Here is a 21,682-nt window from a genome sequence, read left to right on the forward strand (position 1 = left end):
ATAGGCTTAAACAGCACTTCAGCAGCTTTTAGGTGGCGAAAGGTCAAAGTCGAAGTTTTAAAGAGACAGTATTTACCTTCGAATTTCGAAGTTTTTTCAAATTCGAATCGAAGTATGACTATTCCCTAGTCGAAGTACACAAAAAATAGCTCAAATTCGAAGTTTTTCACTTCGAAACTTCACCTCGACCTTTGATAAATCTGCCCCTTGGTGTTGGGTTTTGAGATATACATATATATATATATATATATACACACACGCAAACCTCAAGCCCTATTCATTGTCCCTTTAAAAGAATTTATACAAATGCAATACAGGCATAAGACTTTTAGTTCACCTTTCAGTTCACTTTTAATATGATAGGGTAATTTGGCCCCTAGCAACCAGACTGCTGGAATTACAAACTGGAGAGCTGCTAATTAAAAAGCTAAATAACTCAAAAACCACAAATAATAAAAGATGAAAACCAATTGCAAATTATCTCAGAATATCACTCTCTACATCAGTGATCCCCAATCAGTAGCTCATAAGTAACATGTTACTCTCCAACCCCTTGGACGTTGCTCCCAGTGGCCTCAAAGCAAGAGCTTATTTTTGAATTCCAGGCTTGGATGCAAGTTTGGGTTGTATAAAAACTAGGGATGCACTGAATCCAGGAATCGGTTCGGGATTCAGCCTTTTTCAGCAGGATTCGGACTTATCCTTCTGCCCGGCCGAACCAAATCCTTATTTGCATATGCAAATTAGGGGGCGGGAGGGAAATCGTGTGACTTTTTGTCAAAAAACAAGGAAGTAAAAAATGTTTTCCCCTTCCTACCTCTAATTTGCATATGCACATTAGGATTTGGTTCAGTATTCGGCCGAATCTTTCACGAAGGATTAGGCCAAATCAAAAATAGTGGATTCGGTGCATCACTAATAAAAACCAGGTGCACTTCTAAACAGAGTCTCAATGTAGGTTGACAATCCACATAGGGGCTACCAAATGGCCAATCACAGCCCTTATTTGGCACCCCAAGAACATTTTTCATGCTTTTGTTGCTCCCCAACTCCTTTTACTTCTGAATGTTGCTCAGGGGTTCAAAGGATTTGGAATCTCTGCTCTACATCATACCAAACGGAGTTTTATTTCAGTGATCTTTAGGGATGCACCAAATCCACTATTTTGGATTCGGCCGAACCCCCTAATCCTTCACGAAAGATTCAGCCGAATACCGAACCCGAATTTGCATATACAAATTTGGGGTGGGAGGGGGAAAACATTTTTTACTTTGTTTTGTGACAAAAAGTCACGCAATTCCCCCCCTCTAATTAGCATATGCAAATTAGGAATGGGAAGGGGGAAAATGTTTTACTTCCTTGTTTTGTGACAAAAAGTCACACCATTTCCCTCCCAGACCCAAGTTTGAATATGCAAATTAGGATTCGGTTTGGCCGTGCAGAAGGATTCGGCCAAATCCTGCTGAAAAAGGCCGAATCCTGGATTCGGTGCATCCCTAGTGATCTTCTGCCCATAAATGACCTATTACTGTCTGCTGGGTCTTATTATTCTATTTATGCCAGTCAGTCGGCATCCAATCAGAATATTACAGGTAGGGATGCACCTAATCCACTATTTTGGATTCGGCAGAACCCCCGAAATCCTTCACAAAAGATATTGGCCAAATACCGAACCCAAATTTGCATATACAAATTAGGGGTGGGAAGGGGAAAACATTTTTTACTTTGTCTTGTAACAAAAAGTCACACGATTCCCCCCTCTAATAAGAATATGCAAATTTGGATTCAGTTCGGCCGGGCAGAAGGATTCAGCTGAATCCTGCTGAAAAAGGGTGAATCCTGGATTCGGTGCATCCTTAGTTACAGGCAGGCCTGGACTGGCAAGCTGTGGGTTCTGGCAAATGCCAGAGGGGCTGCTGTAAATTGCCATAGACAGTCACTATATCAGGGGTGTCCAACATGCGGCCCGAGGGCCGCATGAGGCTCAGGATGGATATGAATGCGGCCCAGTTTGAAGGAGAGAGAAAAGGAAGAGAAGTGAAAAAAAGAAATTAAGAAATAAATGTATGGAAATACAGGGAAAACGAGAGTGAAATAACACTTTGTGCTCTCTAAGTCCAGACACATTAACCACCTCAGTCTGTCGTCTAGTTAGGAACAGGCTTACTATGCCAGGTTGTAACAATGTGGGGACCTATGGAGTAGGGAGGATGGGGGACTCTGTCCATTGCCCAGTTAGTAATAATAATATAATAATAAGTCTGTTTAATATCCAGGTGTCCCATATTCCAATGTATAGCTCCATATGGTTATCCAACTGGTACTGTAGTTCTTTTCTGTGTATTTTCTTTAATTTTACAAATCAAAAGTGTTTGTGTATTTCATGTGTGGCCCCAGACAATTTCTTTTTCCAATGTGGCCCAGAGAAGCCAAAAGATTGGACACCCCTGCTCTATATATTGAGCTGGTGGGGGGGGGGGGGCTTTTTGGGCCTCTGTGTACCTGAAATGTCAGGGCCTATTTTGAATCTAAAGTTGGCCATAGATGCAAAGATCCGATCGTTCGAATCCTCGAGCGATCGGACTTCCCCATCTCCCGACCTGCCACTAACCATCCAGATCAAAGTCTTACCATTCCGATCAAATAAAGTACAAAAGAACAGATCAGCCGATGTTCTGCCCCTGACAGCAATCGTACGAAAGTTATGGCCGACCAAAGCTGGTGACAGTCTCCCTCTGAAAATCGTACGATCGGCAATACACGCAGAGATATTATCAGCAGCGCCGATTCTAATGAAGACGCCGCCTGAGGCGGCTCCTTAAATGCCGCCCCTCCCCTCGCAGAAACACTAGTGCGGAGAGCGCAACTGCGCTCTCTCGCACTAGTAAAGCCGAATTTCCGGTTTCAAAACCGGAAATTCGGCTCTTTAAAGTGACAGGAGCGACTTTTTGCCGCCCCTGGAAACTTATCTGGCGCTGCCGCCTGAGGCGAGCGCCTCAGCTCGCCTCATTGGCGGAGCGCACCTGATTATCGGCAGCCGACAGAACTTTTCTAACTGTCCGATCGACCAAATGATCGATCTCCGCCGGACGAAAAATGTCGGAACTCTCCAAACACGGTCCGAAAATTTGTACGATTCGTACGATGGGATCTTTGCGTCTATGGCCGGCTTTAGTCCAGACCTGATTACAGGTAACAAATAGGACAATTGCCCTCAGAAGAGGCCTAGGGAACGTTCTCTTTCTGCCTTGCTCTAAATGAGGAATATGATGCTCAGAGCGTCGTGTGGAGCTTCTCTAGGCTTCTAACCAGTAACTTACACCCGTTTCTGACAGACTTTTTTATAAGGTTCAAGCCCCACTTTTGGTCGTCACCTCAGAATTTACACAAATGAAACTCCACTGACGCAATTAATTAACCCTTAACCAGGACTTTCGGGGTATCTACAGGGAACAGAGGAGCCGCTTCACTTTTCAATGGCTTCTCATCAACCAGCTACCGAGTAGTGATCGAACTAAGCGACAATGTGAAACACAACCAATCACAATCCCTTCCAATTAACCCCCACCCACGTCATATAGCTGACCAATCAACAGCAAAGGCCTGCCCTTGCTTTATATCCCCGCCTCCCTGCTTCTCCGCCCTTGCCCCGAAATGACGCAACGGTGGTTTCACGCAATCAGGGAACAAGTGATATTGATTGACACGACCGGCGGCCAATGGAAGGTAGCGGGTGGCGGCTGCTGGGTTAAGCGGATGGGCAGAGGAAGCTGAGCGGTAACGGAGAGAACAAGCGGAGACCGAGTGCAGCCATGGGGAACCGGGGGATGGAGGAGCTCATTCCCCTTGTCAACAAGCTCCAGGACGCTTTTAGTTCCATAGGACAGGCCTGCAACCTCGACTTGCCTCAGATAGCCGTGGTGGGAGGACAGAGTGCCGGCAAGAGCTCAGTTCTGGAGAACTTTGTAGGCCGGTAAGTGTTTCCCTCTGGCTTCCTGACAGGCGGTGCCTGAGATCTGCTCTGCTTCTTCTTAGCTGCCCTGACTTGCTAATTGATAGGCACAGAGGCGCCTTTTTCTTCCTCTATCTCCCTTTCTCTCGCTTTATGATCAATGGGCGACGTCATGCCTCTACGTCATATGTGGCTGCACTGACGTCGTAAAGCTGCCCCTGTCGACAGGCTGGAAGTCATAAAGTGATGCCTGCGGGTTGTGCTTTATACCCAGGGCTTCATGAGCCAAACGTGCCCTCAGATACAAAGCCTTTACTGGAGGCAATTCCTACTGTAACTACCCTCAGCTACAAAGCCTTGTGGGGCAATTCCTACTGTAACTACCCTCAGATACAAAGCCTTAACTAGAGGCAATTCCGACTGTAACTACCCTCAGATACAAAGCCTTGTGGAGAAAGTCCTACTGTAACTACCCTCAGATACAAAGGTTTGTGGAGCAATTCCTACTGTAACTACCCCTTAGATACAAAGCCTTTACTGGAGGCAATTCCTACTGTAACTACCCTCAGATACAAAGCCTTTACTGGAGGCAATTCCTACTGTAACTACCCTCAGATACAAAGCCTTGGGGTGGACAGAATTCCTACTGGAGCTACCCTCAGATAAAAAGCTTTGGGAGTTACAGTTTCTAATGGGAGACCCTCAGACAGAAAGTTTATGGGGCACTTACTGATATAGTTACCCTCAGACACAAAGCCTTTGAGGAGGGGTTAATAATGTGGCTTCCCTTATATATAATGTCTTGGGGGGCAGCTTTTCATAATTTAGCTACTCTCAGAAAACATTTGGGGGGGGGGGGTTGGGAATTCATAATGTGGTTCCACTGGGATAAATGGGGTACGTTAAATTATAGTTTTCTACTGGTAATGGCACAAGTCAGGAAGGATTAGGTCAATTCAGATTGTAGTTACATATGTGTGATTTTGGGGGATATTAAGTGGTTGTTACTGCTTTGGAAAGGGTGATATCCGTGGGTAGGGGTAATTTCCTTTACACTGGCCAAAATGTGCCCTGTGCAGTCAGTGGATAGTCTGATTACCGCTAATGGCCCATTGGTTGATCTTTGTTCCTGCAATGGGGTAGATTTGCCCACTTTTAGTAAAAGACCTTAGATAAACCTTAGGCAAAGCCCTGTGGGAGCCCCTGGGAATGTAGTTCAAGGGGAAAGCCAAAATGTGTGAGGGGCAACCCATAAATATGTAGAAGGGACAGTAATGATGGGAATGCGGCCAAATGTCCTGAAGCTGTTTATATGCAGCCTTGAATATGTGTAGGTGCTTCATCAGATGAGCTGGAATTTGTAGTTCTGCAAAATCTTGAGCGTTTACGCTATAAAGGCATGGACAAAAATACAGTATTTGTCACTACTTTCAGCTCGTGAGTTTAAATTCCTGTACAAATTAAAGGCAAGGGCACCCTGCGAGCATCGTTATCTGCCCTGTGACCTCGCCCAGTTGTTGAACCGGAATTCCCGGCGTCTGACAGGAGACACTGTGAGTTGTAAGTTGAACAACAACTGCTTTAGGGCTGCACTTTGGACAGACCTGCACACTGTATAGGTGTAGTCATATTTGTGTTTGTAGGTAATTGTTTTAATTTGGAATATTCTATCTGAATAACATTCACTTAAAGGGCAACTAACGCAATTTGTGATAGGTGTTCTTTTATGAGCTGCCTACTATGAAAATATGATACAGGTATGGGACCTGTAATCCAGAATGTGCGGGACCTGGGCTTTTCCGGATAATTTATCTTTCTGTTATTTGGATCTTCTACTAGAAAATCATGTAAACATTAAATAGACCCAGTAGTATGGTTTTGCTTCCAATAAGGATTAATTATATCTTAGTTTAGATCAAGTACAAGCTACTGATTTATTATTGCAGAGAAAAAGGAAATCATCTTTATGGATAATTTGTTTATAATGGAGTCTATGGGAGCCTTTCCGTAATTCGCAACTTTCTTAATAACGAGTTTCCAGATAGCTTTTTATATAGGCATTCATGCAGTGTCTATTTTAAAATTTAAAGGGGAAGTTAACCATAAACCCAGACTGAATGTGATTCTGCTGGTAAGCAAGTTCACGGGGTGTGAAGGAAGCCTGTACTCCTGCTATCGGCGTACCTGGCTGAGGTACTGGTATGTATCTCAAACCTGAACTTGGGGGGTTCGTGTCAGGGCATACTCCATGTTCGGCCACTAATTTCATGGAACAAAGAGTAAGCATGGTGGCTGATTAGATCTATAGTTAATTACTAACTGTAATAAGTTACAGGCGAATGCCCTCGTGTTAAATCTGCCAATGGGATTAGAGTATGCTTTACCAGCCCAGCAGCCTATTACCGTACAGAATGCATACCCTGGGCGGTAGCCTGGTACTACAGGGTCTTATCCAAAACTGTACCCTCTTCTTGATAGTTGTGCAAACTTTGTGTGTACTTGGTCACAGTATAAGGCAATGCCAATGACTTCTGTAGTAAATATTGTGCATGTGCCCATAATATTGAATTTGATTTTGGGGTCAAGGGAGGGCGAGCTCTTGTTATAGGGCTGCTGCATGTTTGATCTGGCACAGCTTTAGTTGCCCTTTAACAATAAGTCACATTGCTAATGTTGGCCAATAAATATCACATTTCCGTTTGTGTTGGTTAAACTGTGGCCTGTGGTTATGATACTGGTTTGTTTTTATTTACAACAATTAATTTGGGTGTGCTGCGAAATATAGGTGAGATATCCGCTTCCCAAGAAGTGCGTGGGTCTGAAATATTATTATTATTATTTCACAATTTACTGTCCGAGGAGCTTACAGTCAAAAGCAGGCCGAATAAAAACATCTGTGTTAGTAGGGAAGCAAAGGGTCTGTTGCCATGGGTATCGTACAGCAGATCCCTGCAATTACATGGTTCATTCCAGTTCCACTCGATTGTCTTTTCGCCCACTGGCGATTTTTGTTTTTTTTCTCATATGTATATAGCACACACATAATTGTTAAACGCTCGGTAGTGAGCTATATTGCAAACAAGCTTTTCCTGCTAATGCAAAGGTATTTAAAGTGTCAACTCTTTGTTACAGATCACAAAGCTTTGTAACTAGGAGCACAAAGTAAAGGGAAATACAAACTGTGTGCATATTCTGCATATTGATACTAAGGGGCAGATTTATCAAGGTTTAAATAGTAAATTCAAATTCAAATATTCGAGTTTCAAAATTCATACATTCAAATTTGAATCCCCTATTCGAATGTAAATTGGAATGTGAGAGTTATCACACTTCGACCATGGAAATCGTCCTAATTCAAATATTCACCACCTAAAACCTGCCGAGTTCATGGACAAGTCACTGGCCGAGGTCGGTTGAGCCATTTGGAGATGTTAATTGCCTTCCTGACATTTAGGTTTCGTACGAATCAAATACGAATCGAATATGATTCAAATTTTTGGGTCTGAACCATTTAATGGAATATTAGCAATTTGATTTTTTTCTTAAATAACCTCCCAGTTGAATTGTGAGTATATTCTAGTTTAAAAAAACTCACATGAATTCAAAATTCAACCTTTGATAATTGGGCCTTCCCGGACTTAGCAGCGTTTCTCTAATGGTATCGGACATTCAAGCTATTCTGGTACCTGCTGAAATATATCTTGTGCATAAATCTCTGTATAAATAATATATGTACGTCCTGTAGTTATTTTGTCATTGGAAGAATGCTCCATGGCAACTTAATGACTAAACAGTTCTCCGTTTGCACCATGTAGACCATTTGTTAGGGGAGGACCTATGCTACTTTAGCTTGTATGCTCTGTGGCACTCCCATGGTATATGTTGTTACAGTTTGAGGTCGAAACAGGCAGATATAAGCTACCGACAGATTAAGTCGGCAGCTTATTGGGCAGTTTATGGGGGCCCTCAGATGGTCTTCCCCGGTCGATATCAGGCTGCAAGTTGAACAGATCGGGCGGGTCTAGATATCAAGGCTGATCAAGGACCACATCGGTTTGTTGATGCAGTCTTCGATCCAATCACTCATATTCTCTTCGTTGTGGTCCGATCATTGGGCCCACAATCAGATCAGCCCAATATTGCCAGATCGGATCAGCCCGAGGTCTCCAAACGAGTAGATTTCCATATGTATGGCCAGCTTTCGAGAATTATCGATCTGTCCTAGAATTCTATAAGGCAAGCCTTGTTTACCCTTTTACCATTTGTGGCAGCAATGATGTCTCTTGTTTTATTGGTAGGGCCTTCTGGTGATTATTATTATTACTACACAGGTTTTTATTACTGTTTTTTTTTTTTCTGTTCATCCACCTCTTTGAGTTCCAGCATATGATTCGGGCCCCCTACAGGGACCAGTGTCAGGACGCTAATTTAACTTGTGGTGACGTCCAAATCGAAGAACGATTAGAAACGACTGAGAGGTAAAAGATATTCACAGCCGCCCACCATAATACCGGCTGGAGGATATGGACAGTATGGAGCTGCTGCATGGTCATCACGGCTACCTGGCTGAGGTGGCCCAGGCATATTGAGAGGATGAATGAAGAATGCATTTTGATGAAGATTGTCGTGAAAGGTCTACAGTATTCATTAAGAGGTGGCTGGACGAATCTGATCTGGACCAGCGGAAGCAGAATAAGACTTGGGTAGTGGACAAGACCATGGTCATTTGAAGGCTGTAATGCCAGGAGGGGGAGTGTACTGTTTGGCCTTTATCACACGGAACAGTCTGAGCATTTTATCCACCATTTAATTTCCTTGTCCAAGCTCCCAATCTCTTTTGATGTCAAAGACAATTTCCACATAATTTAGTGAGTCGGGCACAACAAATGGAACCACTGTTTTTGCAATCGCATTTTCTCTACTGCCCTACTAGTACCGCTTTGGGGCATGGAAAATGTAGGCCACTTACGTTGCGGCCCATTCCCACCTTCCACGTTTCGTAAAGCAATACATTATTTTGCCCAGGAAACCTCACTGATCTGCATTTATTCATATGAGAACCAGAAACTTCAAGAATGGATCAGTGTTGTAGGGGGTGATACTTCATCATACTGACATATAAAAATCTGCCCATGCCAATGGCACTTTCTGATTTTCTAGTAGAGTTCTGTGCGGAACCAATTTGTTAAACCCGCAACCCGCATACTTACCCGCTTGGCCCTGCTACCCGACCCGACCCACAAGTACCTTATCTGCGACCTGCTGACAATCAAGAAACAGGAAGTACTGTCATTGTAAACCAGAAGTGACATCATTAGAAGTAGTTGCAACCAGAAAAAAAGGAGTAAAACAGGAAGTACTATCATTGTAAGCCGGAAGTGACTTAATTTGAAGTAGGTGCGATCGGGGGGAAAAAAGGAGTAAAACTCGCCATTGAGAAGACCCGCAAACCCGAAGAACTGCTGTCCCGCATGGTGGGTCCAGCTCTCTGATATGGCAATGCTGAGTTGCTCCCAGCTTTCTACTATGAGCAGGCAGCGACGTGACTAAAGCTGGCCATAGATGTTGAGATTTTTAAAAGATCAGATCCTCATCGTGAGACCACGATTTTCTCGGAACGATCGTACAAATTGACCATCAACAAAAAATACCAATTTGCCAGGTAAACAAAGGGGAGCTGCCTGCTTGGCCCTGCAAACATAGATAGATTGCACTGGGGCCGACAAAGATTTTTTGACCTGGCCGAAAAATCGTAAGATGTACGATCGTTCGAATCCCACTAACCGCACAATAATTTTTGAAGGATTGGTCTGACTTCCGTAAAATCGGTTGTTCGGCAAGAACATCGTTGCGTCTATGGGTTACTCTACAGTGTAGTTAGGTTTCAATAATTTTTATTGAAAATTTTTTCCAGGAAAATAACAATCATCATAATGACATATCATCAATATTAGTAAGATTTTTACATCAACATACAGTATAAACTTGACTGTTTTAATCAGAGACCTTAACAAATATCATTTGCTAACATATAAAGATACATAGATAAAAATATAAAGTTATCTTCTGTTGAGAGCAATCTATGTTTAACTATCTATTGTAGTTTCTTAAACTTTTCTAATGCGTATTTTGCGTATTCTTACACGTAATACTAAATTGAATCAAAGAGTGAGAGTTGAAGTAACTTACACGTTACTCGTTAATTATGCGAAACATTTTATTTTTACACGTATGTTGTTGATGCGTAATGCGTATTTATCATATGCTCCATTCTCGTATATCAATTTCTTGATTCTTTTATTTCTCTTGCGGAATTTAACTTAGTTTTAATACACATTACGTATGCTGTAATTTACGCGTTAAATCCGTTTATGCGGATGAACATGCGTATAAATCACCAAGCTGGTGCAATTGATAGAGTTGATGCAATAAACGCGGATTTCCATGCGTACTTTCAACGACATGCGCGTAAATGTCTAATTAGCTTTACAGTGTAGTTAGTTGCACAAAGGGGTTAGGCTGATGTACTGGCCAAAGTGGGTCCTGCGGATGACATGGGGAATATTTATTATTTTAAATAGGGTGTTGGTATCCTTTTAACTACCACTTGAAGTACCAGCTAACATAGTTAAGGAACAGGGCAGCTTTGTTTGTGTTGCATTTGCTACAGTTAATAATAGGCGTGTGGGCAGGTGCAGAAACCACCGTCCTTTCCTCCGTCCCATCGTCACTGTCGGCAGTGCACTCACTGTGTGTGACTAAATAGGAGCACACCCATTGCAGTTATGCACATTCTTATTCGCCTTATTGTCCGCTCGGCAAACACTCGGCTCAGGGCTAAATAAGCAGCTGTCTTAGCGAATCCTGTGTGTGGTCAAACTAAACGTCTCGCCCATAGGTCATTGTGTGCAACAAGACAGCCCTGAGCAAAGGTTACACTTAGAGACAGACACACACTTACAGTTACACATTATTCGGATTCTCCACCCCGTTAGCAACACCCAAGTGCACCTTAGAGGATCCCCTTACAGCAGTGACTCATCACATTAGCAGCCCGGCCGTGCTCCTGGGAAGACACGGGCCCTTGGGGCAGCCATGGAGTATAAACATTAGCATTGTTTATTTCTGCTCTGTGGATTTGCCTTTTACCTGCTGATGGTGAAGCTTAGCATTTATACTAGAGATGCACCGAATCTACTATTTGGGATTCGAATCCTTATTGAAAGATTCTGCCGAACACCGAAATGAAGCCGAACCCTAGTTTACAAATGCAAATTGGGGACAGGAAAGGAAAAAGTGAGGAAAAATTAGCTTCCTTGTTTTGTAACGAATAGTCACGTGATTTCCCTTCCCTGCAAATTAGGATTTGGTTCGGCGATGCTCAAGGATTTGGCAGAATCCTGCTGAAAAAGGCCAAATACCAAATCAAATCTGAATCCCAATTTGCATATGCAATTTGGAGACGGGAAAGAAAAAAGTGGGGACTTGAGTACCCGTTCAGTTTTTCCACGGGCCAATCAGTACTCTGTATTGCCAGCTTAATAGCACCCATGAGATTTCTCCTTGTGGTTGGGATATTGTATGGCCAATAAGTATGGAGACTCTCAGTGTAAAATCATTTTGATCACTTGCCTCCTTTATCACTTAGATCGGGTTGCAACGTAAACTGTTCTGATTCTTATGTACTGCAGGACTAACTGCCTGATGTTCTTAGATGGCAGGCCTCACCCAACTACCACTTTAGGTCCTAAATTCCTCCTCATCTTAGTACAGGTATGGGGGATCCCTTTTCTGGAAACCTGTTATCCTAAAAGCTCCAAAATTACGGGAAGGCCATCTCCCGTAGACTCCATTTTAATCAAACAATTACATTTTATCCCCTGTAATAATAAAACAGTACTTTGTACCTGATCCCAACCAATATTTAATGAATCCTTATTGGTGCCAAAACAACCCCATTGGTTTTAATTCATGGTAAAATAATTTACTCGACCTGCACATCACTAATTTGTAGGACTTCTCTTATACAATAGACAGATTTGTATATCCAGCGCTATGTAACTCATATTGTTATTAGAGGGTAACACTTTTGCATGTGGCACCTATGGGGAGAGCGTATTGCCCAGATCTGGGGTCTTTGCTAGACATTCTCTATATTGTCTGTCTCTATATTGTCTGACCAACAAACACTGAACCTGTGTCACATTCTCTTTCCCTGTCTCTCAGATGTCTCTTCTCAGGGAAAGCTTTTACAGGCAGGGCTACAAATAGCCTGCCGCTCATCACCCTCGCCAAATGGCATCTTCAACCTGTGCCTAATTATGTCTCCTATAGCTGCCCCTGTCAGATTAGAGCGTTCCCATTCCACGACAGCTGCACATACACATTCCTGCTATAGGAGACCGCAAGGCTTCCCTCTTCTGCCATATGTCTTCTCTTTCCTCACCAGAATACTAGCTCATTTGCACCCCTCCCGAAGCTCCCAAAAAAAAAACTTGCATACAATGGGAATATAGGTGTGGGATCTGATATCTGGAAACCCATCATCCAGAAAGTTCAGAATCAGGGATAGGCGAATTTGACCCGTTTCGTTTCGCCAAGAATTCGCCGCCGGCGAAATGTCGCAGACGCCCATTAAAGTCTATGGGCGTCAAAATAAATTTGTCGCGCGGCGAAATTATTTTGTCGCGCGTCTTTTTTTTTTTACGCACGTCTCCATACAAGTCTATGGGCGTCATTTTTTCGGCGAAATGAGGCGAAAAAATTCGCCCATCCCTATTCAGAATTAAGCAACAGTAACACCAAAAAAGCTGCTGTGGAGCAATGGTGGAAATTGAAAAAAGTCTATATGGCACAGGTTAAATAGTGGATAACAGATAACACCATTATGTTCTACAGAGCTTATCTGCTGTGTAACCTGAGCCTTTTCTCCTTTGAATGGCTGCCCCCATTGCTACACAGCAGCTTATTTATATAAACTATAGTAGTTCTTATCTGTTATCTACTGTGTATCCTGTGCTTGAATGGCTGCCCCCATTGCTACACAGCAGCTTATTTATATAAACTATAGTAGTTCTTATCTGTTATCTACTGTGTATCCTGTGCTTGAATGGCTGCCCCCTTTGCTACACAGCAGCTTATTTATATAAACAATAGTAGTACTTATCGTTATCTACTGTGTATCCTGTGCTTGAATGGCTGCCCCCATGGCTACACAGCAGCTTGTTTATATAAACTATAGTAGTACTTATCTGTTCTCTACTGTGTATCCTGTGCTTGAATGGCTGCCCCCATGGCTACACAGCAGCTTGTTTATATAAACTATAGTAGTACTTATCTGTTATCTACTGTGTATCCTGTGCTTGAATGGCTGCCCCCATGGCTACACAGCAGCTTGTTTATATAAACTATAGTAGTACTTATCTGTTATCTACTGTGTATCCTGTGCTTGAATGGCTGCCCCCATGGCTACACAGCAGCTTGTTTATATAAACTATAGTAGTACTTATATGTTATCTACTGTGTATCCTGTGCTTGAATGGCTGCCCCCATTGCTACACAGCAGCTTGTTTATATAAACTATAGTAGTACTTATCGGTTATCTACTGTGTATCCTGTGCTTGAATGGCTGCCCCCATGGCTACACAGCAGCTTGTTTATATAAACTATAGTAGTACTTATCTGTTATCTACTGTGTATCCTGTGCTTGAATGGCTGCCCCCATGGCTACACAGCAGCTTGTTTATATAAACTATAGTAGTACTTATCTGTTATCTACTGTGTATCCTGTGCTTGAATGGCTGCCCCCATGGCTACACAGCAGCTTGTTTATATAAACTATAGTAGTACTTATATGTTATCTACTGTGTATCCTGTGCTTGAATGGCTGCCCCCATTGCTACACAGCAGCTTGTTTATATAAACTATAGTAGTACTTATCGGTTATCTACTGTGTATCCTGTGCTTGAATGGCTGCCCCCATGGCTACACAGCAGCTTGTTTATATAAACTATAGTAGTACTTATCTGTTATCTACTGTGTATCCTGTGCTTGAATGGCTGCCCCCATTGCTACACAGCAGCTTGTTTATATAAACTATAGTAGTGTTTCTGAAGCAAACACACCAGTTTTACCAGTGCAGGGCAACACTGCATTATTTTTTTCATTACTCTAAAACACTAATTCTAAGGAAAAGCTTTCTCCCATAGACTCCAAGCTTTTATCCGAATACAGGTATGGGATGCATTATCTGGAAACTCGTTATCCAGAAAGTTCCTAATTACGATAAGGCTGTCTCCCATAGACTTCCCTTTTATCCAAATAATTCACGTTTTTAAAAATGATTTCCTTTTAATCTGTAATAATAAAACCGTAGCTTGTACTTGATCCCCAACTAAGATGTAATTATTATTGGAAGCAAAAACACCCTGTTGGGTTTATTTAATGTTTCCTAGTAGATTTAGGTACAAAGATCTAAATAACAGAAAGATCTGAAAAAGCCAAGCTCCCGTGCGTTTTGGATAACAGGTTCCATACCTGTACTCTAAATTTTTTAAAAATGATTTCCCTTTTCTCTCTAATAATTAGGGATTTACCGTATTCGGCCGTTTAAAGCAGGATTCGGGTGAATCCTCGTGCCTGAACCATAATTATATTATTATATACAAATTAGGGGCAGGAAAGGAAATTGCGTTACGTTTTGTCACAAAACAAGGAAGTAAAAAATGTGTTTTCCACATTTTCCCATCCCTCATTTACATTTGTAAAATAGAATTCGGATTGGTATTCGTGAATACTTTCGTGAAGGATTTGGAGATTTGGCCGAATCCCAAATAGTGTATTTGTTGCATCCCAACTAAGATATAATTAATCCTTATTGGAGGCAAAAACCTGCCTGTTGGGTTTATTTAATGTTTACATGATTTTTTAGTAGACTTAAGATATGAAGATCCAAATTACGGAAAAGCTGTTATCTGGAAACCCCAGGTCCCAAACATTCTGGATTATAGGTCTCGTACAGGTACTCTGTTTAATGAATGACGTCTGTATGTCCGAATCCTGCTGAAAAAGGCCGAATCCAGAACCGAATCCTGGATTTGGTGCATCCCTAATTCTATGGGGGTATTGCACATTGCTAATCTGACCCAAGGCCAGAAAAACAACACTGCACGAAAGGTTTCAAATGTTCGAGTCTCCAAATGTTTAACTATTACCACTTAATTTGTCACCAACTGTAAATATTTAGCTGATTCTCTTCCTACTGCTGTGGCAGATAAGGCCGACCCGAACAGGTTACAACCTGCTCACTTGCTTCTTGGGAGTGAACTGCCGTAGCGACTTCGACTCTCAATGCTTCCCGAGAAGCGCTAGCAGGAAGTGGAGACATCACCTGCATATTTCACAATGATAAACATGTGAAGTTCTCTTTTAAATCCGTTTCCTTTAGATGTGGTTCGACTGGGCACTAAGGATTGGCCAAATCCAAATTCCAGCGTGCACTTTCACCATATTGTTATTTTATGTTCCTTTACAAGGGGTGGTTCACGTTTTAAATTATCTTTTAGTATGTTATAGAATGGCCAATTCTAAGAAACTTTTTAATTGGTCATTTTTTTATAGTTTTTAATCATTTGCCTTTTTTTTTCTGACTCTTTCCAGCTTTCAAATGGGGGTCTCTGTCCCCATCTAAAACCAAATGCTCTGTAAGGCTACAAATGTATTGTTATTGCTACTTTTTATTACTCCTCTTTCTATTCAGGACCTCTCCTATTCATATTCCAGTCTCCTTTTCATATCAATGCATGGTTGCTAGGGTAGTTTTGACCCTAGCAACCTGATTGCTGAACTGGAGAGCTGCTGAATAAAAGCTAAATAACTCAAAAACCACAAATAATAAGAAATTAAAACCAATTGCAAATTGTCTCAGAATATCAGTCTCTACATCATACTAAAAGTTAATTTGTATGGAAAGCACCCCTTCAAGCCCAGGGCTTTCTTTTTTTCCTCCCACTTCTGCTCTAAAGGCTTTTGTTTTGAGGTTCCCCGCTGTTACAGGATACATCATACAAAGACACTGCCGTCATAGACTTGTGTTTTTAAGACAGGCAGGAAAGACTCTCCTACTGGTTTCATGACAGTTGTGCGACCCAATATTCTCTGCTTAAAGTGACACACAACTGAAGAACTCAAAAGAATTCTGATGAGTTAGCGAATTATTACTATTCTCCCTAAAATTTTAAGATGTTGTACCGTGTTAGCCATTGCAAAAATGCAGAAAATGTAAAGTTTGGTGATACCTTTTATTGGCTAACTGAATAAGTAACAATTGCAAGCTTTTTGAGCAAACAGGCCTAGTAGTAACCAACTTTTAAATGGGTTGTTCACTATTTTTATGTATGGTGTAGAGCGTGATATTCTGAGACAATTTGCAATTGGTTTTCATTTTTTATTATTTGTGGTTTTTTAGTTATTTTAGCTTTTTAATTAGCCGCTCTCCAGTTTGTAATTCCAGCAGTCTGGTTGCTAGGGGCCAAATTATCCTAGCAACCATACGGTGATCTGAATACGAGACTGGAATATGAATAGGAGAGGCCTGAATAGAAAGATGAGTAATAACAATACATTTGTAGCCTTACAGAGCATTTGTTTTTTAAATGGGGTCAGCGACCCCCATTTAAAAGATGAAAAGAGTCAGAAAAAGAAGGCAAATCATTTATAAACTATAAAAGGCCAATGGAAAAGTTGCTTAGAATTAGCTGTATAACATGCTAAAAGGTAACTTAAAGGTAAACCACCCCTTTAAACTTCTTTTGTTCGTGTTTGTTTCCCCTTTGGTCCCATGTCTTGCTCCAGCTTTTACTTTCTGTTCCCTGGTACACTGAGGAGTCAAGGGCAACTAGCAGGGTTTATAGGGAAAGTGGTTCCATTAATATTTCATTAGTCTGGGCTGGTTTCGGCTCTCACCAGGTATTTATATAGCACCAGTATAATTAGCAGTGCTGAGAGATGTGATTATTCATTATATAGATATATATATTAAGGTAATAAAGAATTCCCTCTCCATGTGACTTTATAGACTGTGAGACAAGGAACAGGACAAAAACAAGATGCGAGTTTGGCACAAGTATGTAGAAAACAGGAGGCCAAAACACGAGGGCCTTAAAGGGGTGGTTCGTCTTTGTAGAATGGCCAATTCTAAAGAATTTTTCAATTGGTCTTCATTATTTATTTTTTAGTTTTTTTTAATTATTTGCCACCTTCTTAAGGGGATTCTGGCGTGATTTTTATGGTGTAGTTTCTTTTGTAAATTACACTGTTTACACTGCAAATAATTCACTCTACCAGGTAAAATATTATTGCTGAACCAACAAGTGTATTTTTTTAGTTGTAATATTGGTGTGTAGGTGCATCTCAAGTAATTTTGCCTGGTCATGTGATTTCAGAAAGAGCCAGCACTTAAGGATAGAACTGCTTTCTGGCAGGCTGTTGTTTCTGTTACTCAATGTAACTGATGTGTCTCAGTGGGACCTGGATTTTACTATTGAGTGCTGTTCTTAGATCTACCAGGCAGCTGTTATCTTGTGTTATGGAGCTGCTATCTGGTTACCTTCCCATTGTTCTGTTGTTTGGCTGCTGGGGGGGGGGGGAAGGGAGGGGGTGATATCACTTCAACTTGAAGTACAGCAGTAAAGAGTGACTGAAGTTTATCAGAGCACAAGTCACATGACTGGGGACACCTGTGAAACTCACAATATGTCCAGCTCCTTGTGTCAGATTTCAAAATTAAATATTAGAAAATCAGTTTGCTCTTTTAAAAAAACATATAACAGTGCAGAATTCTGCTGGAGCAGCGCTATTAACTGATGTGTTTTGCAAAAGAAAAAAAAAAGACTCTTTCCAGCTCTGAAATGGGTCACTGACCCCATCTGAAACAAATCCTCTGTAAGGCTACCTATTTATTGTTATTGCTACTTATTGCTCTTCTTTCTATTCAGGCCTCTCCTATTCATATTCCAGTCTTATTCAAATCAATGCATGGTTGCTAGGGTACTTTGGGCCTAGCAACCAGACTGCTGAAGAGCTGCTGAATAAAAAGCTAAATAACTCAAAAACAATTGCAAACGGTCTCCAGATATCACTCTGTACATCATACTAAAAGGTGACCGACCTAACCCTTTAAGGTGCTCCCAGAGAAACAATTAGGGATAGTGCTAATGTCCTGCTCTAGAATCCTGCTCTAGAATCCTGCTCTAGAATCCTGCTCTAGAATCCTGCTCTAGAATCCTGAAGCAAAGCTATGGAGTGAGTTAAGTCAGATGACGGGGTACAAGGGCACTTTGCAGAATTTTCTGCCCCCCAGTCCTGACTCCTCTTCCCTCATAGTATTCCAGTAGAGGAGCCTGGGATGTGCTGCACACTCTGTGACCTTCCCTTTCCTGTGTGTATCCGTTGCTTGTGCTTCCTGCTGGGTATGGGCCAGGCTGTATAATATTAGGATCAGCTATCACAAGCCTGACGCAGCACATGCCTTGATAAACAAGCACTTTGTCCCATTCAGGGTTAACCCCTTCCCAGCTGTATGCATCTTAATGGTGGGGTTCCCGTGGGAACTGTGCATGCAAGCAGCAAGGCTATGTACCTCTGTGGCTTTAACATGCAAAAAAAACCCGTCTGTAGTGGCAACATATTGTACTGGGATTTAGCAGGGAGACAGTCGGAAACCAACTTATTATCTAAGGGCCCAGAGTCTAAACAGAGATCCATACATTGATATACAGTATATACGTTTTTCATTGGACCAGGAAAAAATGATGTAAAAAATGGGAAAATGTAAAATCAGGGAAATGTGTTAAAGTAACTTTTTCTTCAAGTACCGAAAGGATATAAGCACAGGAGTCTGTTTTGTTTTGAGAGTCCTGCCCGGGTCTATTTTTTTGGAACCAGTACCCGCAATTTGACCCACATGTAACCGCTACCCACATCCAACCCTCGTACTTGCTTCCTGGACCAAGTATAACAGCCACGTGTGAAGCAGGCACAATGTGGCACTGAGGCAGTTGGTATGGTACTGGTGCTAGGCGGGGAGTAGTGATGTGTGGGTCGGGATTTCCCTAGCCCCCCGGGTTGCTTTTATTGCCCCGCCGATGACGTCACAAAAGGGGCAGGACGAGCAGGCGCAGCGTGTATAAAATCCACCTAAATATACCAGTAAACCCTCAAAGTAATGCTGCTCTGAGTCCTGTCAAAATAAACACAGCATTTCTTTCCTTCTATTGTGTACTCATGGGCTTCTGTATCAGACTTCCTGTTTTCAGCATAAACCTCCAGGGCTAGGGCTTGAGCATGCTCAGTTTGCTCCTCTACCTCCTCCCCTCCCTGCTGTTATCTGAGCCCAGAGCTATAAGTGAGCAGGGAGAGACTCAGGCAGGAAGTGATGTCACACCAAGCTAATGCTGCTGCTGCTATCCTAAAGAAACAGAGAGCTTATAGAGCTTTTTACTAGGGATTCACCGGATCCAGGAATCGGGGTTTTTCAGCAGGATTCGGATGTGGCCGAATCCTTGTGGCTGGCTGAACCGAATCCTAATTTGCATATGTAAATTAGCAGCGAGTAGGGATATCACGTGACTTTTCGTCACAAAATAGTTTTTTCCACTTTTTCCTTTCCTGCTACTAATTTGCATATGCAAATTAGGATTTGGTTTGGTATTCGGACGAATCTTTCACAGAGGATTCCGGGATTTGCCCAAATCCCAAATGTAGTGGATTCAGTGAATCCCTACTTTTAACTTTAAGGTAAAACATTCTACAGAATAAATATAGCATTCCAACTTGCACTAAATGCAGCATATCTATTGGCAATAAACTGCCTCCATTGCAGCAACAAAGTACTGTAGGCCGACACCAATGTAAGAGTGGACAAATTCAGACAATCTTGACCAGTCTCTCTCCTCTAATCATATTAATACTACTGCTAAAATCTGCCATTTTTTCCTCAACAATATAGCCAAGATACCCCCTTCTTTCACAGACAACATCTAAAAACACTAATCCATTCCCATATCCTATCCCATTTAGACTATTGCAATCTTCTACTAACCAGTTTAGCTGACTCCCACCTTTCTCCCCTCCAATCAATCTTAAACTCTGTTACTAGGATCCTCCTGCTCTCTCCAAAAAGGGAACCTATTTAACACCAATTAAAATCGTTCGCATGGCTGCCTGTTTAGCAAATGAAATACTTCTGCTTGCATTCAAAGCCCTTCACTCCTCTGCTCCTCACTACATTTCTTCTCTTGTTTCGCTCTACGTTCCTCGTCTTCTCCACTCCCCTCAGAGCCACCTTCTCTTCACACCATCCACATCCAGTCACCTCTTGTCTTAAAGGAAAACTAAACCCTCAAAATGAATATGCCTAAAAATGACATATTTTATATAGTGAACTTATTGCACGAGGCTAAAGTTTGAGCTTGTCAATAGCAGCAATGATCCAGGACTTCAAACTTGTCACAGGGGGTCACCATCTTGGAAAGTGTCTGTGACACTCACATGCTCAGTGGGCTCTGATTGGCTGTTGAGAAGCTAAGCTTAGGGCTCGTCACTAATTATCCATCAGAAAATGAGCTTCCCTGGCTGTAATATAAGCTGATGCTACAGGTTTGCTGATTATTAAATTCTGATGCTAATTGCACTGGTTTCTGTGCTGCCATGTAGTAATTATCTGTATTAATTACTAATCAGCCTTATATTGTGACATTTCTATTCTATGTGTACTGTATATTGTGAGTGGGTCCCTAAACTCAGTAAGTGACAGCAGCACAGAGCATGTGCAGTGAATCAGCAGAAAAGAAGATGGGGAGCTACTGGGGCATCTTTGGAGACACAGATCTTTACTGCTAAAGGGCTGCGGTTGCCTTGGGCTGGTACAGAAGCACAAAACATCATTTACAACATTTCTAGCTACTCCTTTAGTTCTTCTTTAATGGTGGGGTTCCTGTAAGAACTGTGCATGCAAGCAAGGGAGGCTATGTACTTTTGTGTCCATGTATGGGTTAACTTGCACAAAAAAAAGCAAAAAACAATATGTATTGCAAACATATACTGGGATCTAGCAGGGAGACCCATCTGAGGTCCCAGACCTTCAGAGTCTAAACAGAGATTATAAATTATATATAAAATGAATATATATTATATCCAGACATAACAGATATATTGCATTCTCTGAAATGGGACCGGTTGGCTTATGCAAGTTTTTGTTGAACAGAGAGAAGTGACGTGCAGGAGAGAGAACTTTGTTTACTGTTCACTATAGGCAGCCTCTGAACCACACATTCAAAACAGGTGGCTGAGATAAATAAACTAGTCTGCTTTAATGAAATAATATACAGCGACACATGTAAAGATGGACAAAGTTGGACATACTCACCCTATTTAGCTGCACATACTCCGTCAAATTCAGGCTGTTCTCATAGTTTGACCCTATCAGCCTATGCCGACCCGTTGGGAGAGGATCGGTGTGTATGCATATGATATATTTAACCCTTGTCTGCCCATTTTCTCTTGCAGGGATTTTCTGCCACGTGGATCCGGAATTGTCACACGCCGCCCCCTTATCCTTCAGCTGATATTTTCCAAAACAGGTAAACAACTATTTCACTAATGCTCTAACCTGTCATACTACTATAGTTCATATAAATGAGCTGCTGCATTTAATTCTTGGGGCAAGATGGT

General features: G+C 41.9%; 1 protein-coding gene across 5 annotated transcripts in view; it reads left to right on the forward strand.

Moving 5' to 3' along the window:
* The first annotated feature begins 3,665 nt into the window (after window positions 1–3,665).
* dnm2.L (dynamin 2 L homeolog) overlaps window positions 3,666–21,682 on the forward strand; it is a 72,600-nt gene continuing 54,583 nt past the window's right edge. For 3 of the 5 annotated variants that reach the window (XM_041584790.1, XM_041584788.1, XM_041584789.1), the window contains exons 1-2: window positions 3,666–3,973; window positions 21,518–21,591. In XM_041584790.1, the coding sequence (XP_041440724.1) occupies window positions 3,813–3,973; window positions 21,518–21,591 (235 nt within the window). In that variant the 5' untranslated portion in view covers window positions 3,666–3,812. 5 annotated transcript variants of the gene reach the window in all.

The sequence above is a fragment of the Xenopus laevis genome, chromosome 3L, assembly GCF_017654675.1.
Source record: "Xenopus laevis strain J_2021 chromosome 3L, Xenopus_laevis_v10.1, whole genome shotgun sequence".
Lineage (NCBI taxonomy): Eukaryota > Metazoa > Chordata > Amphibia > Anura > Pipidae > Xenopus > Xenopus laevis.